This window comes from Moschus berezovskii, chromosome 11 (genome assembly GCF_049115385.1).
Source record: "Moschus berezovskii isolate FMDL1 chromosome 11, NW_MosBer_1.0, whole genome shotgun sequence".
Lineage (NCBI taxonomy): Eukaryota > Metazoa > Chordata > Mammalia > Artiodactyla > Moschidae > Moschus > Moschus berezovskii.
In genome coordinates this window covers 89,368,572-89,394,457 of record NC_142470.1, presented here as the reverse complement: position 1 = coordinate 89,394,457, position 25,886 = coordinate 89,368,572, and the positions used below count along the sequence as shown (strand labels likewise).

The window sequence follows — 25,886 nt, the reverse complement described above, 5'->3', positions numbered from 1 at the left end:
AAATCTTGGCCAGACACCACATGGGAGTATTAGGTTAATGCTCATGTATACCTGCTGAGAGGATCATTACTGTGTTTGTGCAGCAAATGCTTACACAAGGGAGGGGGATGGAGAGAAGGAATGGACAGGTGAATAAATTAATGTACAAACAAATCCATTAAAGACTTGTTAGGGCTCAAAGATGGCGCAGCCTATGGCATGAGTGTGAGCCATTCATTTAATCCATTGTTTTCATTGTATTGACGTAAATATGTAAACCCTGGTGTGTGTTCTCATTTCACTTAGCAGATTGTAGTTTGTCACTTGGTCAGTTACATACCAACGTTTCCCACAGGGCTCTTGTCTTTTAGAATCTCTTAATTTGTGCAACATAAGAAAAAACAGGGTTTATTTCTTTCTTTTAGTTGAGCACCACTGTTGCCACTTAGGGCTCCCTGGGATGAAACCTGAAGGTAGCTAGACTTAGCTCCTCCTCCTCTGCTGCCCAGGAAGCCCAGCTAGGGCAGAGCGTGTAGAGGAGATGTTAAGTCTAAGGGAGGACCTGGAGCTGCAGATAGTGCGTAGAAGGAAGAGGAGAGCAGATGGACTCCTTTTGTAACGGAGAAGATCATTCTCCTTTTAGAGAAAATAAGGAATCGCTGCTGAGAATTTTTTGTCCACTTGAACCATGGTGATATTTTAATAAGCACATATTTATTTAATATCATCTTTCTGATCACAAAATTTAGGCACTCTAGTTTATTAAAGGGAAAAAAAATATTCATCCACCCATTTTCCTTTATTCTCTGTGATTCAGTCATGCCCCATAGGTGGAGCATTTTTCAATTGGTATTCTTTACTGATTAACGAAATAATTATCGGACATTGTAGAACTTCTCACATGTTTTATTCTTCATCATGTCTGTGTGTCCTTTAGCTCTCCATCTATCTACTACAAGATTCTATAGATATCACAGTAAAATGTTTACTGGTATCTGAAATTTCTTAAGAGAATGTGGTCATGTGAGGAAGGCAGTGGCCCTAACAAAAGGAGGACTTCTGCCTTTAATGCTGGCCTCCAACATTGACCAGCCTCATGTCCTTTACCTTCTTATCCATGGAGTTCCACGTTCATCTTTTTTTGTACTTGGTACCACTTTTCCTACTCAAATCAACAGTCCTGTCATCGAGATTCTGATAGTCATATCCTAGAGACACCTCAGTGCTTGGGCAATTCTAACCCTTGGCCACGGGTGGATGGTGGTCATGGCCCCAGGGAGCTAATTACACATCACTCCAGGGGGTCGTGAGAGAAGGTCAAGTCATTCTGCTTAATGACAATACCACTTCCATGACCCTGGGGGTGAGCAGTTGGGCATCAGTTGAGACTTTCGGATTTTCTGACCTCTGACAAAATTTTAATTACTCAGGAAGAATAAGCACGGCTGTGACATCTGTCGCTGTAAGAAATGCCCAGAGCTCCGGTGCAGTAAGATCTGCTCCCTGGGTTTCCAGAAGGACAGTCATGGCTGTCTCATCTGCAAGTGCAGAGGTGAGTGCCAGTGCATGCCCTTTCCCCAGAAACCAAGGAAAGGATAGCCTGTCGGTGAAACGGTTTCGCTGGTCATTGTCCGCTCTGACAGCACCGTCACTCTCTAGGGGACCATCTCTTGCAGCTCCGTGGACTTTGCCCCCACTGCCCACCCCGCTTGGTTTTAGAAAACCCCATGGATAGAGGGGCCTGGCAGGCTGCAGTCCATGGGGTCTCAGAGAGTTGGACAGACTGAGCACATAAAGAGAGTGTAGACTGAAAGGAAGAAATTTCAGTTACAAGCCTTCCAGCAGGAGAAACACGGATTTGCAAGGGTTTTTTCCTCCCATTTTTCAAAATTGGGGGCATATTTGCATGAATTATTCTCATGATCCTTTGCTGTATCACGAACTGTGCTGTGTCGACGGGATTTTTGGCGACTGGGTAGCGTTGCCTGTAAAGACACTGCAGGCAGTTTCTCCTGTGCAGTAGCTGCTGCTTTACCAGGCTGCCTTCTGTCTGTCCAGAGGTCTCTGCCTCCGCCGGGCCACCCGTCCTGTCAGGCACATGTCTGTCCATGGATGGCCATCATCATAAAAATGAGGAGAGCTGGCATGACGGGTGTCGGGAATGCTACTGCCACAGTGGACGGGAGATGTGCGCCCTGATCACCTGCCCCGTGCCTGCCTGTGGTAACCCCACCATTCACCCGGGACGGTGCTGCCCATCGTGCTCAGGTAAAGGCTGGCTGGCGCCTCATTCGCTCCCTCAGCAAGCGACTTAGCCTCCTAGGGCCTCATCACGTCTCTAACTCTGGGGGGAGTGCAGGACCCCTGGAACACACCTCAGCTCTCTGGTTTTCATCAGCAGTAGCCACAAGCATCAACAGGGCATGATAAATGATTAGCCAGAAACCACTAGACTGTTCTAGAGCTCTAAAAGCACTCTCCTAAATTTTGAAGGTTTGAACTCCGTTTTCCTGATTGGTCTTTGAACTCCATTTGTATAAAGGTTTGTGGGCTTACGTACTTAAAACTCCAGCCCTTCACTTTATGGATAGTGTATTGAGGCTGAATGTGTTAGTTTATTGGAGGGGCTTGGTGTTGATTTTATTCCATGAAAGCTTCTTATTTATAAAGTAATAATCGAGAGGGAGAGAATTACTGAAGTCTGTGGCTATTTTTTTTTATTCCTAATTAATAGATATATGGCAGTCTTGCCAAATGGAGATGTTTAGAGTGACCACATATCCAAAACATTTAAAATCATAATAATGATAATAATAATCAAGATAAGTTAGTAGAAGAACAGATTTATGTTTCACAGTGCTCCAAATTATGGTTGTCCATAACAGTAACTATTACGATAATACCTCATCTAGTGCCTTACAAGCAAAGAGCTCAGCACAGTTTTATGTTTATTATTTCTTCCACTAAGTGGAGGCCACTGAGTTAGGGAAAAATAAACTCAGGCAGATTTTCATTTGGAAAACAGACACAGAGATTAACTCTCTTAACCAAAGTAAAATAGTGCGTCAGCTGGCAGGCCAGAGAGCCGTGAAGTCTGCTGAGTCTTGCATCAGGTTTCTTTTAAAGTTGAAATGTACTGTCTGAGTTTGGAGTAGTGAGGCTATTTCCCCTGGTCAGTCCTGGTTTTGTATCTCCCTCTGCCTGTGCAGCAGGTGCACTCAGGAACCTGAGGCCTGGGCCTCTGGCAGCAAGGGAGGCCCAGCCTGGGAGGGAAGGCACCACACACTAGCACCTTGGCCTGCACCTGCTCTGCCTGCCAGGGTGGGAATAGGCAGAGGGGCACTGGAGGGCCTTCTCAGCCCTGGAGTCCACATTCCTCGATCACTAAGGAGGGTTCCAGGCAGCCGCCGTGCCCCTGTAATAGTGGCCCAGATGACTAAGTTTGTTTTGTTTCCCCTGGTTAAGCCAGATGTGCTCTGTATCAAAACTGTTCCCTGGTTCATGTTTTGCTAGTTAAATATGAAAAACCACCAGTGTCTATTGAAACAGAAGATAAATGAACAAATCTAAAGAGACAGAACTGATTTGACTCTTAGGGGAAAGAAAAATCATTTATTCCAGTGAAGACCCCCATGCTTTCATTATGAGCATGACAGTGTAGAGTGTGGCCTGCATCTGGGTCTTTGCTAAACTTGATACTCAATGAAGAACTCTTAACTGGTGGAAATGCAAAGATATTACTGAGAATAGATGACTGACTGGAATATTGAAAGTCAGTGAAAGCAAATGTAGTTTTCTCTGTTACAGAGATACGAAAAGTTCTTATGCAGACACACACAGAATTATTGCTGTGTAATTGTGGATGAGTGACTATCTAGATATACACATACAAAAACATACAGGTGTTGACGTATATAGATATGTAGGTATGTTTTCTTCCAAAAATCTTTAGTGAGTTGCCATGTATGGATCTTTCTGAATAGATACCCAGCACTGATACATTCATGGACTCCTACCCCTACTTTAAAGAGTATTTTCTCCTATCTTCTATTCAGAGATCAGCTATTTTTCCTTCTGAGATAAATGAGCAACCTCTGAACTCTTCTGATAGAAGATTCACTAGATGATACGGTTTCTCAGATTTTTTCCGCTATCTCTCTTACCTTCTACCTTTTACTTTTTCTACCTTTCAGTTTTTCTGTCACATCTAATCATTCATGTTTTGCCTTGAGGCACACGAATGTATATAGCAAAGGAAATCACAGAGTAAGGCACCTGCAGACACATGTCATTTTCCGTCTGACCATTTTCCCTAGTCGTCCACATTTAAAAGGGCAGCAATTCTCAACCCTCTGCAAGTCCCTTCCAAAGGGAGCTTCTTTCCAACATTAGTGCACTGATACTCTTTGGAACAATTTTATCTTTTCCTGTAAGCCATGAGAAATGTACTTTTATCTCATACCAGCCCAATTTTTATTCTAATTATCTTCCTCTCTACTTCCCTCATATACTAGAATGTCTGGCCCAGTTGCTTATGCACATAAGCGCTGGCTGATGTCAGTTTTCTGTGGTATGTACACTTGGTCAAAGTTCCAGTCTTTACTAGCTCCCTGGAGACGAAGCTGTCTTAAAAGTTACCTTCTTAGCTGGACCCTGGTCCACACCACTGTATCTCCTCAGTATTGCTAACTCTCAGGCTGAACACTGCTTTGAAAGACACAGCCCATGAGTTCTTAGGAGATGTCAGCCCTGAGCATCTCTGCACAAACAGGGTAGTTCTACTGGGGCCCGATTTCCGCTGAGCTCCAGGCATGAGCCCGCCGCAGTGTCTGCAGACGGCTGCTCCACAGGGTTCCCCACTGTCAGCACCTTCTTGAAACGCCTGTTGTGTTTGGATGATACGAACACGGTTAATATCTTCATACTTCTCATTTCCCCAGCACAACTTCAGGGCAACTCCCATTGCCTCTTCAGACGTTTTCAGCATTAAATTCCCTCTCTATCATTATCATCTCACCAGGAGCTCCAAATCCCCCCTCCACTGGGGATAAAGAGCTCATACTTACCGTCAGCTCTGAGCATTTACCTCTCTTGATCATATCACCGAATGTTTAGTCTCAGGTGAGGTTTCACACTGTAGATTATGAAAAAGCATTTCTGTTCATTGGGCTGACAGCTGGTGTATAGTGCGGTGTGTCCTGTTTAACAGCAGGACTTATTTCTGAGCCTGAAAGGACTCAGGGCCCCAGAGATAATGAAGAGGATGAAGCGCACACCAGTTGGCAGTTCTGTTTAATCTATAGGCATATTCATGATGCAAGGACGCGTAGACTTAGGTTCAAATGCCTTGTTTCCCCTTAATATTCTAAGTTCTCGGTTTCATCATAAGTAAAATAGGATAACAGTACCTGTTCACACAGCTGGTGTTAGGAATAAACGAAGTGACACATGTGAAGCACTAAACATGGAAACTGGACCTTAGTGAGAGATCTTTACTGTAGACGATCCTACACATTCACAGACATCCCCTAAGAGGCTCCTGTTTCCTTCAACATGAGAGTCTCTGCAATTTAATTGTCTCGGCAGATTCTGTCATTCCATATTGACAGACTTGAACCATTTCCTGAAAAATAGCTCTTCTGCCTTATATTTCTGTGCATGGAATGTTTCCTTCCCTATCCTCTGGGTAGGAGCCACCAGTTCGTCCCCTCTGTCCCTCAAAGCCCGCAGCACCGGATTCTTCACTAGCTGGTGAGACTGCAGCCGGATCATTTCCTGTGTTTGGGTCTTCTCTCGTTCCCCAGATGACTTCGTGGTGCAGAAGCCAGAGCTCAGCACGCCCTCCATTTGCCACGCCCCCGGGGGAGAGTACTTTGTGGAGGGAGAGACGTGGCACATCGACACCTGCACCCAGTGCACTTGCCACAGCGGGCGGGTGCTGTGTGAGACGGAGGTGTGCCCGCCGCTGCTCTGCCAGAGCCCCACCCGCACCCAGGACTCCTGCTGCCCGCAGTGCCCAGGTAACCGGCGCTGCGTCTAGAGGGGGCACTGGGCGGGGAGGGGGGGGGACTCCAGCCCGAGCCTCGTCATCCTGCAAGACCAGTGGGCCGGGCGGAGCCCCGTGTGGTAACATGCCAGGCCCGGTCAGCAGGATCCCAGACAGCAGTGACCCGGGCAGCCGGCTTCCTAAATTCACTCCCTTCTGTCGATCAAATGTTTATGCCATTAGTATGCTTTGCACCAGAGGTGACTTTAGACAATAACAGAAAATTGTGTCTTTCTACCTTTTTTTCCCCTTATTGCTAAATCTCAGACTCAAGAGAGAGTCCTCCTGCACCAAATTATTCCAAATGATTTTGCTATTGTGAAAAGTCATCTTTGTCATTGCAAAATGTGAAGAGCAGTTATTGATAAAGAATGTAAATTAAATTATTTGAAAAACGTAAGATATATGTGTTTGATGAAGATACTTTGTTAAACAGAAGAATTGCTAAAATATGCATAACACCCACATTTTCAAATCTGCAGTGATTAAGATCCAAAACTATTAAACAACCAGCACTGCATATGTTCAAAGAGCACTATTGTTTTCTTTTTTTTTTTCAGTCCTCAGATAATCTGGCCTTAGCAGATGAATTTATAGTCATGTAACAAATACAATGAAATTTTGTCAGACTTTTTAAACATAAGTTACTGATCTTGCAACTAAAGTAGCAATTCTAATTAATGCCAGAATATATAACTTTTTTCCAGAAGATACTTAATTTGTATATGTATCATTACCAAGTAGATAGAACACTACTGTAGTTTTGTTATTGCTCAGTCTTTTATCTTGTCAACTTAAATCAGTAATCATTTATTTTCTAAATGTATATTCTTAGAGCATTTTTGCTCAGTAAAACATAAACCCTTGCATTTGATTAGTTTCTTTACATTGAATTGTCTAGTCAACCAACTGGAATCTATTATTCTGTCATTATATAACCAGCATAGTTGATGTCCAAAATCTTCCTGGGTTCACACTGATGATATTTTTAATTGCATCAGATGAAATTGTAGGGAAAGCCACATTTTTGCTGTTGTCACCATGCCCTGCTGCTTAGGTCTTATCTTAGTACAGAGTCTTTGGTGTAATTTTCAACCATGTTAATCTGAAAAGCTTAATTAGTGTGACATCTTTTCTAGTATAAGTACCAGTTCAGATGTGTTATGTTGTTAGGATATACCCTGGAAATGACAGAGTTAGTCGCTTAGTTGTGTCCAACTCTTTGCGACCCCATGGACTTAGCCCACCAGGTTCTTCTATACATGGAATTCTCCAGGCAAGAATACTGGAGTAGGTAGCCATTCCCTTCTCCAGGGGATCTTCCTGACCTAGGGATCGAACTTGGGTCTCCTCCCTTGCAGGAGGATTGTTTACCTGATATACCCTAGTCCCTGCTGGAGGAGCCTGGTAGGCTGCAGTCCGTGGGGTCGCTAAGGGTCGGACACGACTGAGCGACTTCACTTTCACTTTTCACTTTCCACTTCCACACATTGGAGAAGGAAATGGCAACCCACTCCAGTGTTCTTGCCTGGAGAATCCCAGGGACGGGGGAGCCTGGTGGGCTTCCGTCTATGGGGTCACACAGAGTCGGACACGACTGAAGTGACTTAGCAGCAGCAGCAGCAGCAACTCTTTTACTTAGATACAAACCCTACTAATATTTCTCTGTTAATATATGATCATGACTATTCCCATCCTCCTGATGAAAACTACTTTGAGTGGTCTTTTCATTGATAATCATGAATTTAAATCCATTTATAGCTTCATTTTACAAGTGCTTGGGGAATGCCTGAACTGAGCCATGGGGATCCTGGGGTTGATGAGAACAGACACAACTCCTGTCTTATGAAGCAATAATCCAGAAGAAGAGCTAAACGGTCTAGTATTCCACCTTTAAGTAAATCATGACAGAGTGAAAGGAGTGCCTGGAAAGGAAAGCATTTTAAAAAAAAGCACATGTAGGAACTTCCCTGGTGATCCAGTGGCCAAGACTCCATGCTCCCAATGCAGGGGGCCCAGGTTCCATCCTGGTCAGCGAACTAACTCTCACATGCCACAACTAAGTTCAAGTGTAGCCAAATAAATAAATATTTTTTAAAGAATAAATGTAAAAAGCACCTGTAACCTAGGAGGCTTTAACTAAATTGAGATGTACCTCAGTTGCTACTCATCTTAGGATCTGAGAAGAAATACAGAGGTTGGTTTAGGGGACGGGACATCTCCATGACCACTGGCTCAGATTTAACCTTTGACTGGACTCAGAGGTTCAGCCCAGGCAAAGAACAAGAGGTCCCTAGAAATGGGACTCCTTTGTGTGCTAAGGACTGATTTCTTAGAGCCAGGCCTCAAGGTCCATGCACGTGAGCAGAGGCCCTACTGATTCTACCAGGAAAAGGGAAGAAGCACCTCCTGTATACCTGTCTTTGACCTCTCCTTTATTAATGTATGCCTAGGTGACTCTTCCTTCCTTTGCATATAACTTGAGGGATACTTCAATGATAGCCTTTATTGTAAATGTTAGGACTTTGTTTCCTAGATCAGTATTCCAAAGGCTACACTTAAATCTGTGAATAAGCATGTACCTGAAATGATCTTATATTTTAAAATCAGTCACCTACCCCATCATTGATCTTTCAGAACTTTCCATTCAGAGTTGTGTTGCAGTGATAAAAAGTCTTAAAATGCAAGCCATCAATTTCTTCACCTCCCAGTGAAGATCGACAGCAGCACTGGTAAATGGAGTACTTCACATCTAGAAGAATACCATCTCTAATCTTAGGATTATGTCATGCTAAGTCACTTCAGTTGTGTCCAGCTGTTTGTGACCATGTGGACTGTAGCCCGCCAGGCTCCTCTCTCCATGGGATTCTCCAGGCAAGAATACTGGAGTGGGGTTGCCATACCCTCCTCCAGGGGATCTTCCTGACTCAAGAGAGCAAACCTCATCTCTAACGTCTCATGCATTGGCAAGTGGATTCTTTACCACTAGTGCCACCTGGGAAGCCCAATCTTAGGATAATTGTATTGTAATATTGTCCCCAAATGATATATAGGTTATAAAACTGGAAGAATTGCATCCCTTATAGTGATTGGGTCTCCTCGGATGCTTTGTTGGTCCCTCTGTCCTTAACTTACACTCTCATCTGGCCTGGTTTGAATAAGGTCTAGAAGTGGACTCATGAAAGACTGAGCATCCCTGTAGGTGATGATAAAGGGAGAAAATAGAAGAGCACTTCTTTCTTTTTCACACTTTTAAAATTCTCTTTCATTTTTGATATTTTAAAGTTGGAGAGAAAGACAGCACTGAAGAGAGAGGGAGCCGGAATAGAAATAAAAAGAATGAATGAACGCCAGTGAAAGAACTGGTAAAAAACAGAATAAGTTAACACACTACTGACCGGGGGATTTTTGTAGAAACTAACGCCTATGACCGGCAATTTGTTATGTGAGTGAATATTGAAACATCTCTAGTCAATAATGTTTGGATCACAGAAAACACATGTCTCTAGTCAGGAACTTGTTAATATTTGGCATCAGATGTATAAAGAGGGGTTCTCCTTTCTTCCTAAAAATAGAAAGATGCCCAACGAAGGAAGATACCGTGGGCAAGATACCAGCTGACACCTTCATCAGGGTTCAGTTAGTCTCCTGCCCTCACTGCATCTCAGCTGCAGGTCTCACTGCAGCTCTGCTGGCACACCCCTTTGTCCCCCGAGGTCCCCTCCAGACTGTAGAATACTCGTTTCAGCTGCTAGTTCATGGTTCATCACTGCTTTCGCTTCTGAGTTTTCAGATACCAGGTTGGGTGTTGCTTGCCAAGAGCTAAGCTGTCATAACTCACAGAAACCTCATGCCAGTTTGCAGAACCTCATGTAGACTAGTGTGAGTTGCCCTGATTGCCAGACAAATCAAAAGTTAACGTCAGTCCGTTTCTTAAAAAGAACTTAGCCCTCAACATGGATGACCCAGAAAAGGTCCCTGAGAAAGCTTTCCCATGTTTAACTCACACGCATGTGATCCAGTTTTCCTAAAACTGAACCTGGAGCACTTTTGGAGCAGTGGAAACCAGTGGCTGTTCTTTCTCTGTTGCTGCCTTCAGGACTGGCAGTAGGAGATACAGTTATACAATTTGGTCTCAGAGCCCAGAACAAAGCAGCTACCCCACTTCTCATAGAGACTCTCCTTGTCCAGCCAGACTTGTTGCTGGAGGGTGTACTCATGAGGGGGACAGAAAGTGGGACACTGAGGGCTTCTGCGGGACTGTGATAACTGCATGTTTATTAAAGAGCAGACTTCATGAAATTGATTCTGAGAAGAACAGATGATACTTCTGTCCCTGTGTCCACTGAGAAAATGGGATTCTCTTCAAGAATTGCTGGGTGGGACCATCCTGCCTCTTCTAGACTCTCAAGTGCAGAGGTGGTTAGAAGTGCCCTCCTGTCGGTGACATTACTCAACCAGGAACCTCACCAAATTGTGCATTGCTTTGTTATATCCCATCAGCTTTCTGCTTGAATTAACAGTTCTCAAGTCATTTCAGTGAATGCTAAGACCCAAAGAGATATCCGGGGTTTTCTGGCGACGTTCTTTTCCGTTAAGTTGTTGCAAGATTTCGAGTCGCTGGTCTGTCTGTACGTAGGGAAACTACACAAGACTTGCAGCTAGTTTCTCTGTAGGTACATCCTCAGGAGTTACTACATTGCCCATTACCTTTTAGCCATTAATGTGAATGCCTGAACACTGAAGTGTCACATGCGGTTTAGAAGTCTGTTTGGATGTTGGTTGGCTAGGACTGCATGGGGCTGCAAATAGGAGAAAATCCAGCTCAGATTTTAAACAAGTAGAGATTTCTTTTCCATGCATTCTGGGAAGCTTGGAGCCAGGTGCTGACCACATTGATTTAGTATCTTAGTGATAGCAAGGCCTCTCTTTTACAGGTATGAGAAGGATATTACAGCTACAGGCCACAGGCTGGAAGGTTAGGGGTCACTTCACATCTGCCGTTCTTTTAAGGAAGGGAAAGCTGGGACTTCCCTCGTGGTCCATTGGTTAAGACTCCACTCCCACTGCAGGGGGCTCAGATTCAGTCCTTGGTCGAGGAACTAAGGTCTCACATACCACATGGTGTGGCCACAAAAACAAAAATAAGCAAAAATATTTAGGAAAAGGGGGGAAGCGAAAGCTTTCCCAGAGGTCCCCTGATTACCAGTAAATCCATTAGCCACAGCCTAGTGACACACCTGCCCCTAGGTGTGTGGGAGACTAGAAAAGGAAGGAGCAGATTGTCCCATCTGACGTATCAACCTGTGGTCCAAGTCCCCAGCCACCCCACCTCCTGTCCCCCAAATCAGGACTTTGTTATGCTAAAGAGAAAAGGTAGCATGGATGGCGTGCACACAACTAACAGAATCTCTGCAACAGACCTTTTGTGTCTGTTGTTTTGCCTAAAAACCCCAGACCTGGTCCGAGTCAGACATGCCCTTTCATTCCTGAGTCTGTTTTAAGGAGACACACGAATGGCTGGTGGGCGAGCGCACTTTGTGTGGGGCAGCGTGAAGCTCACTCTGTTACACAGTGGGTACCCTGCAGCGTTTTCTTTCCCCTGCTGACCTTCTGGTCACTTTTGCAGATGAACCTCTCCGGCCTTCCTCATCCCACAATGACAGTGTGCCTAGTTACTGCAAAAACGACGACGGGGATATATTCCTGGCAGCTGAGTCCTGGAAACCCGACGTGTGTACCAGCTGCGTGTGCATGGATAGCGTCATCAGCTGTTACTCCGAGTCTTGCCCTTCTGTATCCTGTGAGAGACCTGTGTTGAGAAAAGGCCAGTGTTGTCCCTACTGCATAGGTAAGACCAAGAAAAAAAATCCTTTCTCTTGCCCAGCGACCACTGCTTCTCTACTGACAGCTATATGCCTAGATCAGCTAGCAGTTTTGAAATCCGTCTTTCTGGCTGACATACCACGCAGACCCACTGTGGGTCACAGCAGGAGGAGCAAAGGTGTGAAAGCTGTGTTCCCGAGGTAAAACACACTGGGGGTACAGAAGTGCCTCCTGAGGATGTCATAATGTTGTCATGCCGTCAGGTTCCACTGCGCTCCTCTGGCATTCGGGGGTTTCAGTGTTAGAGCTGGAACGCTCTCCCTTCACCCTGTTATTGACTGTGGTCTTTGCGCCCACACAGAGCCACCATGTCTCGAATCAGAGCATACGTAGCGCCTGAAGCTTGCCACTACCATGAGATCAGCCAAATTCCAGACGCTGCTTTAATCTCCCAGTTCTTCCTGTCTGCTAACACTTACTCGATTCTATTTAGACCATGCGGTTGTCCACGTTGGGGGCTTAGGGACACAGAGTGAGGCCTGTGTCACTGTCAGAGCCCTCTCCTTCATGGGACCCACGGGGATGCGTCTTACGATCAGAGGACATACGTATATTAGCCCCTGACATCTATACCAAAACTGGTCCTATGTACACAAGCCAGATGCTGTTCTGGAGTCCAGAAGGTGAGGCTCAGACAGCTGGCAGCTCTGATACAAGCACAGTCCCTACTCCCAAGGCTCTCATTCTCCCCGATTACTTCTGTCTCAAGTAAAACTCATAAAGTCAAGTGAAAGACAATGACGTATCCCAGTCCAGTTGTGAACCTATAATCAGAGTTAGCAGGTGAAAAATTAGGCAAGCTGTATTAATGACAGGCATCATGCATTTATTGTGGAAGATATTTGCATGCTTTCCAGATGCAAGTCAGTGCATATATTTGAAGTAAATGCATGAGGAGGAGGAGAAATTCTCTGGCCATAGGACTTTGTAGCAGCCCGTGTGGGTGACTCAGTAAATGGCGCTCAGGTGCCCATCGGCCACCACTCAAGCTTCTCAGGATAGCTCCTCTGGCCACTCTGTGGGGTCACTCCCTCTGAAAACTTATTCTGCACATTAGTATACAAGAGATGGAAAGATTTTAAAACACAGTTTCTGGTCTCAGAAATTTTACAGAGCTTGATTTTCTCAGTGTCATGGTTAGGGAATATTAAAAATTACGTGTGAAATGGATTCTCTTCTTTTCACAGGGTGACTATCCAGTTTATTCTTTAAACTGTGCTTTTGTGAGTGAAGTGGAGACTGTTCATAATTTTGATGGGACCGAGGCTCTAGACCAGGAGTGTCCCAAACCAGTGGGGACCTATGGTTGCCCCACCTCTTAGTGACAGGGACGTTGCTGCTGCTGCTGCTAAGTCACTTCAGTTGTGTCCGACTCTGTGCGACCCCAAGACGGCAGCCCACCAGGCTCCTCTGTCCCTGGGATTCTCCAGGCAAGAATACTAGAGTGGGTTGCCATTTCCTTCTCCAATGCATGAAAGTGAAAAGTGAAAGTGAAGTCGCTCAGTCGTGCCCGACTCTTAGCGACCCCATGAACTTAGATCTGCTATAATACCTATAAGCTTTGTAGCTTGTAAGCAGATGCCAAAAATGTATCAAGGCATCCATTCAGCTTACTGCTACATGTCTTCTCAGAGAGTTGACTGGTATTCATCTTGTTAAAAATGGCATAGCCTTTGATGAGATCTGAATGAAAAGTGTAACCAGGTCACTATTTCAGACCAGGGCATTGGTAGAGGGAGCGGAAATGTACAGCCAGGACCAACATATTGAAATACCAAAACTTCTGTCCTAAAGGAGACAATTTATAAATCAACCAGGAGTTCTTGGATCACAGTTGGAAACCAGGGCCCAGGAAACCTGAGAATTCTGTAACCTTCAGAGGAAAAATCCAGCGGTGAATTTCTCATGTGTTTAAACGCTCTGATTTTTTTTTTTTAAGATGAAAAATTGCCTGTTGTGTTTTGCTCCTTAATTGAATATATGATTAGCAAGTTGCTCAACTAATTAATGTGTTTCCATGTGATAATAGTCAATCACTTTACTGTCTCACAAAACCAGTTTAACAAATTGATACTTATGGAAAGAAACCTGCATATCATAGTATTCTGTGTTCATTGTCTTTTTTTTTTTTTGCTTTTGCTTTTATACTTTCCTATTCCAATTCCTGCATCTAGACTGTACATTCTTTAGTGTGAGGAGGAAAATAACAGTTTGGCCTCAATTTGTGATTTTGATTTCAAATTAGATTATAAGCACTTTCACTAAATTGTGGTTCACGTAAACTCATGATGACAGAGTAGGAATTTTGATTCTGTTAAAATAATCCCCAACCCCGCCCACCCCCACTGCCCCGGCCACATGGTTGCAGGTATAACTGTGTTGTATAAACCTGTGAGGTGTCTTCTGCCAAACGTACTGGGGATCTTTCCCAGTTGGTGAGCGATACTGTCAGCTGTTGTCGCCACATTCGTCTTCATTGCTTCACACATCTTTCATTTCTGAAACAGTCATTGTTGTTATCATTTAGTTGCCCAGTCATGTCTGACTCTCTGCAACCTTACGGACTGCAGCCCGCCAGGCTCCTCTGACCATGGGATTCCGACAGGCAAGAGTACTGGAGTGGGTTACCATTTCCTGCTTCTCCAACCCAGGGATGGAACCCAGTTCTCCTGTTTGGTAATCCAAGCAGATTCTTTACCACTGAGGCACCTGGGAAGCCCTGAAATACTCATTAGGAGCTTCTGTACGTGTCATACTTTCTTGCAATTAGCCTTTCAGATTGGGCTTCATTCTTTCCCTAGCTAATATTCAAGCATATGAAGTCAAATGCCGTTTTCATGACTGTGATATGAGGATTTTCTGACCCTCCAGTTTGCTCCCTTCACCTCTCCAGACTTCTTCTCTTGTCAGCTTCCCATCAGCGTGGTCCCTCTGTAAGGGCACCAAGCCTGGGCAGCAGTAGCATGCCTGTGGGCAGTTGTCAGCTCTGCCTCACTGGCAAAATCTGCATCCCCATCCACACCATCGAGCAAAGGGAAGAAGTGGGCAGGCCATCACTCTGCACGTCATAAAGCTCCCGATGGCTTCTCGGCAGGCTCCAAGGACCAGTGCTTTCACTGTCTCCTGTTGTAGGCTTTCTCAGTGTGAACCCAGCTCCTTGTTAACCCAGGCAGTCTGTTCCCAGGGTCATGTGTACCTCCACCAAGCCTGCAGTGCTGACCTCACCATGGCTGCAGATCTCCTCCCTGGGTGCATTTTCTTCCAAATCAATCAAATATAGATTTCTAAAAAACCAGATACCTGCCATTGATCTGACTTCTTTTTTTAGTGATAAAACCTCTGAAGAAAAGTGTTCTTGCTTTCATCTTGTAAAGTAGCCTTTTTTCTTACCACAAGAGAATTGAAAAGGGTGATCCTGCTAAACATAGTATTATTACAAATGTTTGGTATTCCTTTCAGATAAATTATCAAGTCACTAAAGTGCAATGATAATGCTTCTCTCTAATATGTGAAGGCCTCATATTATGTGTGCTAATTTAATAGAATGTGTAATACAGACATAATTAATAGGATTGATGATTAATTTTGAAAAGTGAACAGCTTTGTCTAATTACTATAATACCCATCATTAAGGAATTCCTCTTTGTACTGGAAAGAAGCTAAGTAGTAATTACCCAATCATTTTAATGGAACATCTTCAGATTCTTGAATTTTTTCTATTCCAGCTTCCTACACAAACACATAGAAACTTAGATTTTATTCTCATAGGCTTTTTGGCTGTCATGATGGCTTAAAGAAAGGAGAATGAGAATCAAGAGATGACTTAAATGTAGCTTAGGTGGGGATACAAGGCCTGGTGGGAATGTTAATGTGTGATAGCAGATTTGACACATGGTTCCTTAGAAACAGCAGATGCCTTCTCCACGTCAGACCTGCAAGGTAGCGGGGCCTAATCACTGACTGCATGCTTCGTGCCTGTTTGGAACCTTCCTAATTTCAGTGCTTCGGTGGTATCTTTGTCCCGTCACTGCTGAAGGGCGGCAGGTGGTGTGCCAGCAGCGCTTCCTGTGCCTGAGGGGGCGCTTGTGCTGACATATCACCATTGCTCTGCTGTCGCTGATGCTTCTGCCAAGGGCCAGACTGGCATCTTCTGTCAGTAGCCCAGCAGACCTGCACCATGTCCAGGAGTGCAGTCATTCCTGAATGTTATATTCACAACTATTATCTTTGAATTATGTAATGTAAAACATTATAAAATTGATAGTATCTATTACTATAGATATTCTGTAATATTATAAAATACTATAAAGAAAGGGCACTACATTGATCATAAAGATCTTTCTTCATTTAATGTTTGGGGTCTTCAAGCCTATATCACTGCTGCATCATACCTGATGACTTTGGAAATGCAGATGTTCAGGTGTCCCCCCCCGCAACCCCCCACCAGATGAGGAGCTGAATAAGCAACTCTTGTGTTGGTGAAGTCATAAGTACGACTCAGTGCACAGAATGCAGTAAGTCCCCAGCACATGAACCTTTAAGCTGCAAACTTTCAAAGATGAAAACATGCCCTCACATGTTCAATCATGTCAGTGAGTTTGCGTGTCTGGCATACACTGTCACGTTCGTGTAGCCTCTACGAGTGGTTGTGTTCTTGTGTACTTTACAGGACTGTATAGAGTACAGTAGTACAGTATCTTTATTTCGAGCCCAGGATGTCCTAAAACAAGCATAAAAGCAGCAGTGATGCAGCTGGCATTGTATTGCACTCACCAGGATAGTGTACTGTAAGATTAAAAATGTTTTCTCTGTTTCTTTGTGTCTGTTTTTTATGTGTTATTTGTGTAAAAAGCATCATAAACCCATTACGGTATAGTACTCTATGCATGCTTAGTTGCTCAGTCGTGTCTGACTCTGTTGCCGCCACATGGACTGTAACCCACCAGACTCCTTTGTCCAAGGGATTTCCCAGGCAAGAATAATGAAGTGGGTTGCCATTTCCTTCTTCAGAGAATCTTCCCGACCCAGGGATCAAACCCAAGTCTCCTGTGTCTCCTGCATGGCATATGGTTTCTTTACCTGCTGAGCCATCAGGGAAGGCTTATTTAGCAGATTGTGTTAGCTGGGTACCTAGGCTAACTTTGTTGAACAAATTAGACTTACAAACGTGCTCTCGGAATGGAACTCATCTATATATATGGGACTTACTGAATTGTCTTGAAACTTAGCATTTGGCAAGCATTTTTATTTGTAGCTGTGTGTTATTCTATAAAATATCTGAGGTCAGATACTTAGAGCCAAGTTTATTGGCTGGAAATCCTGAGTCACTGCATCTTTCTCATTTAAGTTTTTGTCAAAGGCTTAGTTATTTTGGGAGGATAGTCATTTTTTCTTTTGTGTGTTTATCTACACACACACATATTTATTTCATAATTCGATGTGAACAAAATTATATTCTGATTACATGTCTTCAAGTCATCAGTATCTTTCAAGTGTCTTTAAGTATCTCATATCTTTAAGGATCTGTGAAAATGAGTTCTAGTATAGATGGTACATGAAAAAGTGGTTTTCTTGTGGGTTGTATCAAAACATCTGTCTGATTAGAGATTAGCTACTTTTATGTTTTTATATGTCTTATATTAACATTTGAGTTGGAGCTTTCAAGTGGAGTCCAGCAGTCTTGGCACTCAATTGTACTGGTGTCATTATGTTTCCTCTCCACAGTGATCTTTAACTAGCAAATGATTAATAATATTTTTCCTTGGTAAGGAGACTTACCAAGACTTACAGCTTGGTAATGACTATGCTTTATATCAGTCTATCATACTGCATTTGTTTTTGCCTAGATTTTTGTTTATTTGTTTAAATATCTTTTCTTAGAGATAAATATAAATACTATCTCTTTGGAACATCTGTTGATTATTGTGTATTTAACTTAGCCCAAGAATCAAACAGGAAATAGTTAATATAGCATCACTAAGATATAGCTGATCGCCGAAGAATTGATGCTTTTGAACTGTGGTGCTGGAGAAGACTCTTGAGAGTCCCTTGGACTGCAAGGAGATCCAACCAGTCCATTCTAAAGGAGATCAATCCTGGGTGTTCATTGGAAGGACTGATGCTGAAGCTTAAACTCCAATACTTTGGCCACCTCATGCGTCGAGTTGACTCACTGGGAAAGAGTCTGATGCTAGGAAGAATTGGGGGTGGGAGGAGACGGGGACAACAGAGAATGAGATGGCTGGATGGCTTCACCGACTCGATGGACATGAGTTTGAGTGAACTCCTTGAGTTGGTGATGGACAGGGAGGCCTGGCATGCTGTGACTCATGGGGTCGCAAAGAGTCAGACACGACTGAGCAACTGAACTGAACTGAACTGAAGATATACAATCCATAGGACTAAACGTTGTACATTTTTCAGCCATCATGTTATAATACTAGCATCTTCATTGGAACACTTTTCACAGCTATTTCTCCTATATATTTTCCTAAAATTAAAAACTTCTGTGTGTTGGGAAGAGAATGTACTTTAAAGCCAAGGTGTTTATGACACCATCTCTGGCACATTCTACCTGTAGGTCTTGGTGATAAGACATAACTGTAGCTTAGTTTTCTCATTTGTAAGATGAGAATAATAATATTGTTCTGTACTTCACTAAAGTTCTGTGAAAATTAAGTGATATACATATGTGCATGCATGCTTAGTCACTCCATCATGCCTGACTTCTTTCCAACCCCATGGACTGTAGCCCATCAGGCTCCTCTGTCCATAGGATTTTCCAGGCAAGAATAATGGTGTGGGTAGCCATTCCCTTCCCCAGGGATTCTTCCCCATCCAGGAATCAAACCTGGGTCTCCTGCATTGCAGGCAGATTCTTTTTTGTCAGAGCCACCATATTTATGAGAAGTCCATACTTATGCGAAGTCGGTCTGTTGCTCAGTTGTGTCCATCTCTTTGGGACCCCATGGACTGTAGCCTGCCAGGCTCCTCTGTCCATGGAATTCTCCAGGCAAGAATACTGGAGTGGTTAGCCATTCCCTTCCCTAGGGGATCTTCCCGAACAGGGATCAAACTCAGATCTTCTGCATATGCAGGCAGATTCTTTACCATTTGAGTCACCAGGGAAGCCCAGTATGTGAAAGCTCCTTAAAATGGTAAATAGGATATGAATATATATTGGCTCAGAGGTACAGCTCTTTGAACACATGGTGCACCTGACCTAGGTGACAGACACCACAGGGACTCTTCATATCTCACTTTAAATACAGCACCCACCTTTCTGCAAGAGAAACTGGATATCATATCCCAGTGATGAATTTCTGAAGGACGCAACTATCTGAGAAAACACTTTGATGGCATACCTGCACACTTCTAGTTTAAATAAATAGCCCATGATGCCCTCAGTCACCTTATCATGACCCCAGTGGAAGCAGCGTGCTATCTGCAAGTTTGTTTTGCACCTGGGTGGTAGCAGTGCCTGGCCCCCAGGCTTCAGAGCTTCACTTTCCTTCCATGCCTCTGGACATCACACAGAAGAGAGAAGGAGCTCCTTTATTTTTCTGTTTGCATTGAGAGGCTAGTCCCATCTGGGGAAGCTGTGGACTCGTTGTACAGGATCCGCTATGATTCCTGGAAGCAGAAGATGTGGTGTTTACTATCAGGGGAGGCACCCGAGTGCTTCCTGCATGTTCTTCAGAGCTCTAGTTCCCTGGGGTCCCTGCTCTGCAACCCTGGTAGTCACAGACAGTGCCGAGTGATTTGAGCAAAGGGAAAGCGGGATGCTTTTCTGTGTATTGTTTGGAGGGTGTAAGACGGATAACATTCAGTTGTCATGCAGTATACTAACTTTGGAACTGGTCTAAAGTTGTCATGACAAAAATAAACAGGGTTTGATTTCAGTTTGTTTAGATCATGCCCTCCACCCTAGGAAGCATCTCATCTTGCTTATCCCATAGGCAGCTTTCCCCTCTCACTTCTATATCCTTTCCAGGCCCCTAGCTGTGTAAATAGAAATTCAAGTTGTTCTGGTTACTTGGGGGAAACTTCTGAGTGGCATGTCTTTATCTGAGCTTTGGCTCTGTGCTCTTATTTTAAAGACATCTGTTGCACAGAAGGCAGACTGGCACTGGTGCTTGCAGAGTCGTAGCAGCTGCCTTTTGCCTCTGGCTTCTGCCCGGGGGCCAGCCCTGATTGTGCACCCACTGATGAGGAGGGAGGACCCCCTTTAGCAGGACTGCATTTCAGCGAAATAATACAATCAAACCTGAAGTCAGTCTGCAGACTGACCGAGCTCAGGCTCTAATGGGATGAAGTACCTCCTGTAAGTACAGAAACTCCTCTGGTGCAGAAACTGGCCACCCTGGGAAGCCCACTCACTGGCTTCTACTTCAGAGTGTTCTTAATCTAGAGAAGAGTCAATCTTTATACTCTTTAAAGTTCAAAATGGAATGTTTCCTTGAACTTCTATCCAGGAAGTGTTTAATCAACTCATAACATGCTTATACAAGGATGAATAAGTTCTGTCATTGAGAAAGTCCCTCCTCTTTGCATGCAGCAGAAATCAGAGATCACTGCGTTTATCAGTTTGGTAGGATTTCTCATGGTGGAACTCAGAAAAGTTTATAATTTCTCTATTAACTTGGAACCCTATGTCAGCACCTATTCTTTCCAATATGTTGAAGAAACCTGAAAGGCTCTTTTGGCCTTTGTAAAGAGACCTGGACTCCCATCCCAAGAAATGGAATAAAAGCAGAAATGGGCCTTTCGGGAAAAGTCTTAAAACCAGCAGATCTGCCTTTTCAGCAGTGAAGACATTATAGAGATCGAGACCGTTGAGTACAAGCCACCTTTCTCCTTGCCATAACCATTCTCTGCCCCCTTCCCCCACCAAAAAAATACCAAAAAACACAGTATATGGAGGTAAGAGACAGCCTACATGGCTGACTGTGATCAGTTGTCTCAGTTTTTCTTTCTATGTAAGTGAATTAAGAGCAAGTATTTTGTTAGAAGCTAAAAGTTGTAAGCTAAAGTACTCAGTTTTTGAGATTAATCATTAAGTTTTATTTTTTCATTTTTAGCCAAAAGCTTTATCATTTGCCGATGGAATGACTGTTAGATCTCTGCCTCACTGAAATTGTCTAGGCTCCTTGCACCTGCTTCTAGTAAGACTTCACTGAGTTCTGCTTTTGTGTTCTTTGTCAGTCTTTGGAGGTCCCGCAGACCAGCATGTTCAAAACCAGCCTTCACCTTCTGTGCCTACAAGTCTCTCCACTTCTTAGTGACCTGCTCATTTTTTCAGACTCCTTTTTCGTTATGATTTTTGTTTATCCCCACTTTATGTAAAAGAAAAAGGAAAGCTAGTTTCTCCAACAGGAGGCACCCGCATTCCATTGACTCTCCCTCGTAGAGTGTGCCCAGCTTGGGATATAAAAATGCCGAGTATATCACAGGGCAGGGATCACAGTGTCCTGTCAGTTAAGAGAAAGTGAAATATAAGGTAATGGTAGGTTCTCAGTGCTTTGTGAAGTTTAGCCAGCAGTTTAAAAAAGCACCTCCTCTGGAATTCCCTAGCTCAGCCGTGTCGGTGGGAATACTTGCTGACTTTTCCACTCACTTCTAGTCTTACATTACCCAGAGTGTAACTGGTACCTTTCTCCACCTGCCTAAATGATTGCACTAAAGTTTTTTTCAGATTCCTCGAACCTTAATCTTAAGAAACCAGTTTGAAGTGTATTATTATTAGCAGGGCCTGGAGTTCGCACAGTTTTTTTCAAGTCATTTGGCACATCCGTTTGGACCTAAAGTCACATAAAGCTGCTAAGATCCTTGGGATCCAGGAGTCTCCCGGAGGGTAGAAACGGCGCCCTCCGCGCCTCCCCCGCCGCGTCCCCATCCCCGGTGTTTAGAGTGGCGCCCTCCACAGTGAGGTGTGGGGAGCATGAGCACCCACCGCACCCCTGGGCTGGATTGTTCTGCCGCGGGAGTTGCTGCAGGAACGGGAGCTGCATTTAGTTTCTTGGCCACTAGGATCCCAGAGTAAATTACTTTTCAGGTCCCTAAATAGTACTCTGGAGATTTGAAAGAACTGATGCCATTTCTAAAGCTGCCCAACTTCCTCCCAGGAAGTTGTTCCCACACTGAGACTCTGACTTCATGACCTACCACAGCCAGATTTAGAACCTGAACCATCTATGTAGGAAAGTTGTCTCCTGGCAGAAATGGAAAAGTCCAACTGTCCTGCAGTTTCTAACAGATTTTAGTTTTTATAACCTTTGCCAGAGGAAAGGAGGTAGGGAGTCTGAAAACCCTTTCTTTGTGTCATGGTCAGATTCAGAGCAGCACCTGAACTGCTGTGCCAGTGACTCCTAAAGGACTCAATTGGACGTTTAGAGAGGAGGAAAATCACCCGACTTTAGTATCCAGGTTTCTCCCCAGCTGTGAATTAGCTTTATGGTGTAATTAGTAAAACAGCTCAAGATGAGAAGCAAAATCCAACTTTTAATGGCCTGGTAATCCTTTTTTCTTAGCAAGGTTCAGGTGGTGGGAGAGATCAGTTCAAAAGGAGTTAATATTTCAAAATCTCATCATTTCTTCCTCCTTTCTTTTCATATAACCAGAATCAAGAAAAAGGGGAAAAAAAGAAAAACCACACCGAATCTTCCAAACTCTATCACTGAAAGAGATCACATATTTTTATTGTAGTCAGGCAGAAGCAAGATAACGTTGCTTCTGTTTGAATCCAAAAATATAAGATGTATGTCTGATCGCTCCATGAGTTTAACACCCAGCCTGCAACTCACAATGCTGATACTGATGCAGAATAACCCTCCATCCTCTAGCAGGGAGGGACCTTTCTTTCTGATAGAGGCTAAAAGTCATTTCACACCAATCTGATGGATAAGATAGAGACCAGACCTGAGGAAACCAAATACCAGAGCTGACCTCGACCAAGGAGTGGCCATAAAATAGTAACCATCTTCCTTGCTTGTTTCAAAATTTGACTCTGGATGTCCTTGCAGAAGAAAAATTCCAAAGCCATATGGAGCAAGAGCAGAACTGCTGGAGTATGTTTGTAGCCCTTGACAATGACTGTTTTAGAAGGGCATCACGTTTGTTTGGGTATATAGCTCCTAATGTGTTTGTTTTAAAAATAAGCCTTATTATATTAGTGTCATACATCACGTTTCCTTGGAACATTCTTCTCTAGTCCTCTTCCTTGAGAGAGAAAGGAGTGTTAAATATGAATTATCCTGAGAAGAACCACAAGTCTTCAGTAGCCACTGTGTCTCCAGTCCTGTCAGGAGTGTCCCGATGTCTGATATAGTCGGTTGAAGGGTAATCTACCTTTGAAGGCAAAGACGTATATGCATGCTCAGTCAACTCTTTGCAACCCCATGGACTGTAGCCTGCCAGGCCCCTCTGTCCATGGGATTTTCCAGACACGAATACTGGAATAGGTTGCCATTTCCAGTACTTATTCCTCCAGGGGAGTTTCCCAATCTAGATACCGAACCTATGTCTCCTGCATTGTAGGTGAATTCTTTACCCGCTGAGCCGTCAGGGAAGTGTTATAAAGACCTCCAGCCTCATCAGATGTTGGGGCAAGAAGCAAGTGCCCGTTCTCCAGAGGCATGAGCAGTAGCCACTTTTGTTTGTGTGGCCCAGATCCCTGCCCAGGAACATGCCCCCCCGAGGGTTATCCCACTGGGGACTCGGCAGGCAGACGGTGTGCAGTTATCAAGGTGCGTGTGGTTCCCCTTCTGGCCCTGCCACTTCCCAGCCATGCGTTCTGCACAAGTTACTTATTTTTCCTGTGCCTCAGTTTTCTGTGGAATTCCAATATACCCTGTTCCATTGGGTTGTGGAAAGCATGTGAAATTGACTTGTGAAAAATGCTTCATTAGGGAATTCCCTGGTGGTCCAGTGGTTAGGACTCTGTACTCTGACTACCAAGGGCCTGGGTTCAGTTCCTGGCAAATTAGGGAAGTAGGGTCCCCACAAGCCTTGCAGCACAGCCAAACAAACAAAAAACAAAAAAAGCTTGGTTAGCACTGTGCCCAGGACAGAGTAGGCAGTCAGTAAGTGGAGGTTATGATTATTATTAGGTGTGGAAGAATAAACCTAATGTCACTGTCAGCATAAGCAACTATTTGGAGTGATGAATACAACAGAATGAAATGGCACAACCCACTCGATAACCAAATATAAACCATTCAGATGCTTTTAGCTGGATAGGTCCCGTGTCTCTATTTCTATATCCCTCTTCAACCTTAAAATGCTTTAAAATGCTTTTAATGTGGACTTTCAATTAGGCTATGTTGTTTTCCCCAAAAAAACTACAATGACTTTATTGATTATTTATAACCTCAAATCAGGTAAATTAGCCATCATATCTCCCTGTAAATCAAGTCATTTCTAAAATTTTTTGACAGAGCTTTTCTCAAATTGACCCAAAGGTGCCATGGGAGGACGTGACCCATCCAAGAAAAGAAGTGAGAAATAGGGGCATTTGCAGTAACATGGATGGACCTAGAGATTATCATACTAAATGAAGTCAGACAGAAAAAGACAAATGCCATATGATGTTACTTTTATGTAGTATCTAAACTCTGACACAAATGAACCTATCTGTGAAACAGACTCACAGACGTAGAGATCAAACTTGTGGTTCCCAAGAGGGCAGGGGCTGGGGGTGCAGGGGGGTGTTGGACTAGAATTTGCGGTTGGTAGATGCAGACTATTACATTTAGAATGGATAAACAACAAGCTGCTGCTGCTAAGTCACTTCAGTCGTGTCCAACTCCATGTGACCCCATAGACGGAAGCCCACCAGGCTCCCCTGTCCCTGGGATTCTCTAGGCAAGAACACTGGAGTGGGTTGCCATTTCCTTCTCCAAAATAACAAGCTCCTACTGTATAACACAGGGAATTAAATCCAGTCTCCTGGGGTAAACCATAATGGAAAAAAATATTTTTAAAAATGAATGTATATGTAAAACTCAGTCACTTTGCTGTACGGCCGAGATTGACACAACATTGTAAATCAGCTATACTTCAATTAAAAAGAAAAGAAATAGCACCGGGATCCATCTGTCAACTGAAATTCACAACATAATTTCAGGCTTCTGTTTAGATCATTGGCTTTTCAGATGAAATTTGGTCTAAAGAAAAGATGTTTCTATAAAGCCTCATTAGCCAAAATCTGATTAACTGAAATCTAATCTAGTCTAATCTGGGCCACATAGCAGCCACCCTGGAAAAAATTGGTCAAGGCTTTTTTCAAAAACAGGAGTCCTCATTTATCTCACATGAAAATTCCACAGAGTGGTAACCAACCCACATCTTAAATGTAGCTTTGTTTTAAAGCGTGTTTGAAGAAACAAACTGTACTGTTATGAAATATATTGATTTTGTACTCAAACTGATCAGATTTGAGGATATCACAGAAAACCACCCACTGCAAGCATCAGGGGGAACTTTTCTCTCTTGAAAAAAGAAAATGGGGCTTGTCCTGTACTGAAGTCTGCATCCTTAAGCTGGCCGGCCCTGATGTAAACTGTCCGCTGCTAACCTTTGCTCACCCCGGGTCAGCACATCGGATTCAGCTTGACCTGCACCTGAAAAAGCTGGAGAGCCCAAAAGCTGTCCACTGTTTCAGAGAGGCCCAGGCATAGTCAAGACCACAGGCAGAGGGCTCTGTGTATTCCTGGGAGGGTAAGAGAGGGAGCTGTTAGGTAGAGCTCCCAGGTGGTCAGTGGTAAAGAAACTGCCTGCCAGTGCAGGAGACCCAGGAGACTGGGGTTCAACCCCTGTCGGGAAGATCCCCTGGAGGAAGAAATGGCAACCCACTCCAGCCTTCTTGCCTGGAAAATCTCATGATGAGAGGAGCCTAGTGGCTACAGTCCATGGAGTCACAGAGTCGGACACACCTGACCATGCATGTAGGCAGGGCAAAGAAAGTGGTTTTCTTTGC

At 43.9% G+C, this 25,886-nt stretch overlaps 1 protein-coding gene across 4 annotated transcripts in view; it reads left to right on the top strand.

Annotated features, from left to right (window-relative positions):
- CRIM1 (cysteine rich transmembrane BMP regulator 1) overlaps positions 1-25,886 on the top strand; it is a 208,836-nt gene that overhangs the window by 162,827 nt on the left and 20,123 nt on the right. For 3 of the 4 annotated variants that reach the window (XM_088841545.1, XM_055399525.2, XM_088841543.1), the window contains 4 exons: positions 1,410-1,531; positions 2,038-2,247; positions 5,784-5,999; positions 11,655-11,876. In XM_088841545.1, coding sequence (XP_088697671.1) covers positions 1,410-1,531; positions 2,038-2,247; positions 5,784-5,999; positions 11,655-11,876 — 770 coding nt within the window. The remainder of the gene's footprint in view (positions 1-1,409; positions 1,532-2,037; positions 2,248-5,783; positions 6,000-11,654; positions 11,877-25,886) is intronic. The other variant, XM_088841544.1, reaches the window with a different exon arrangement.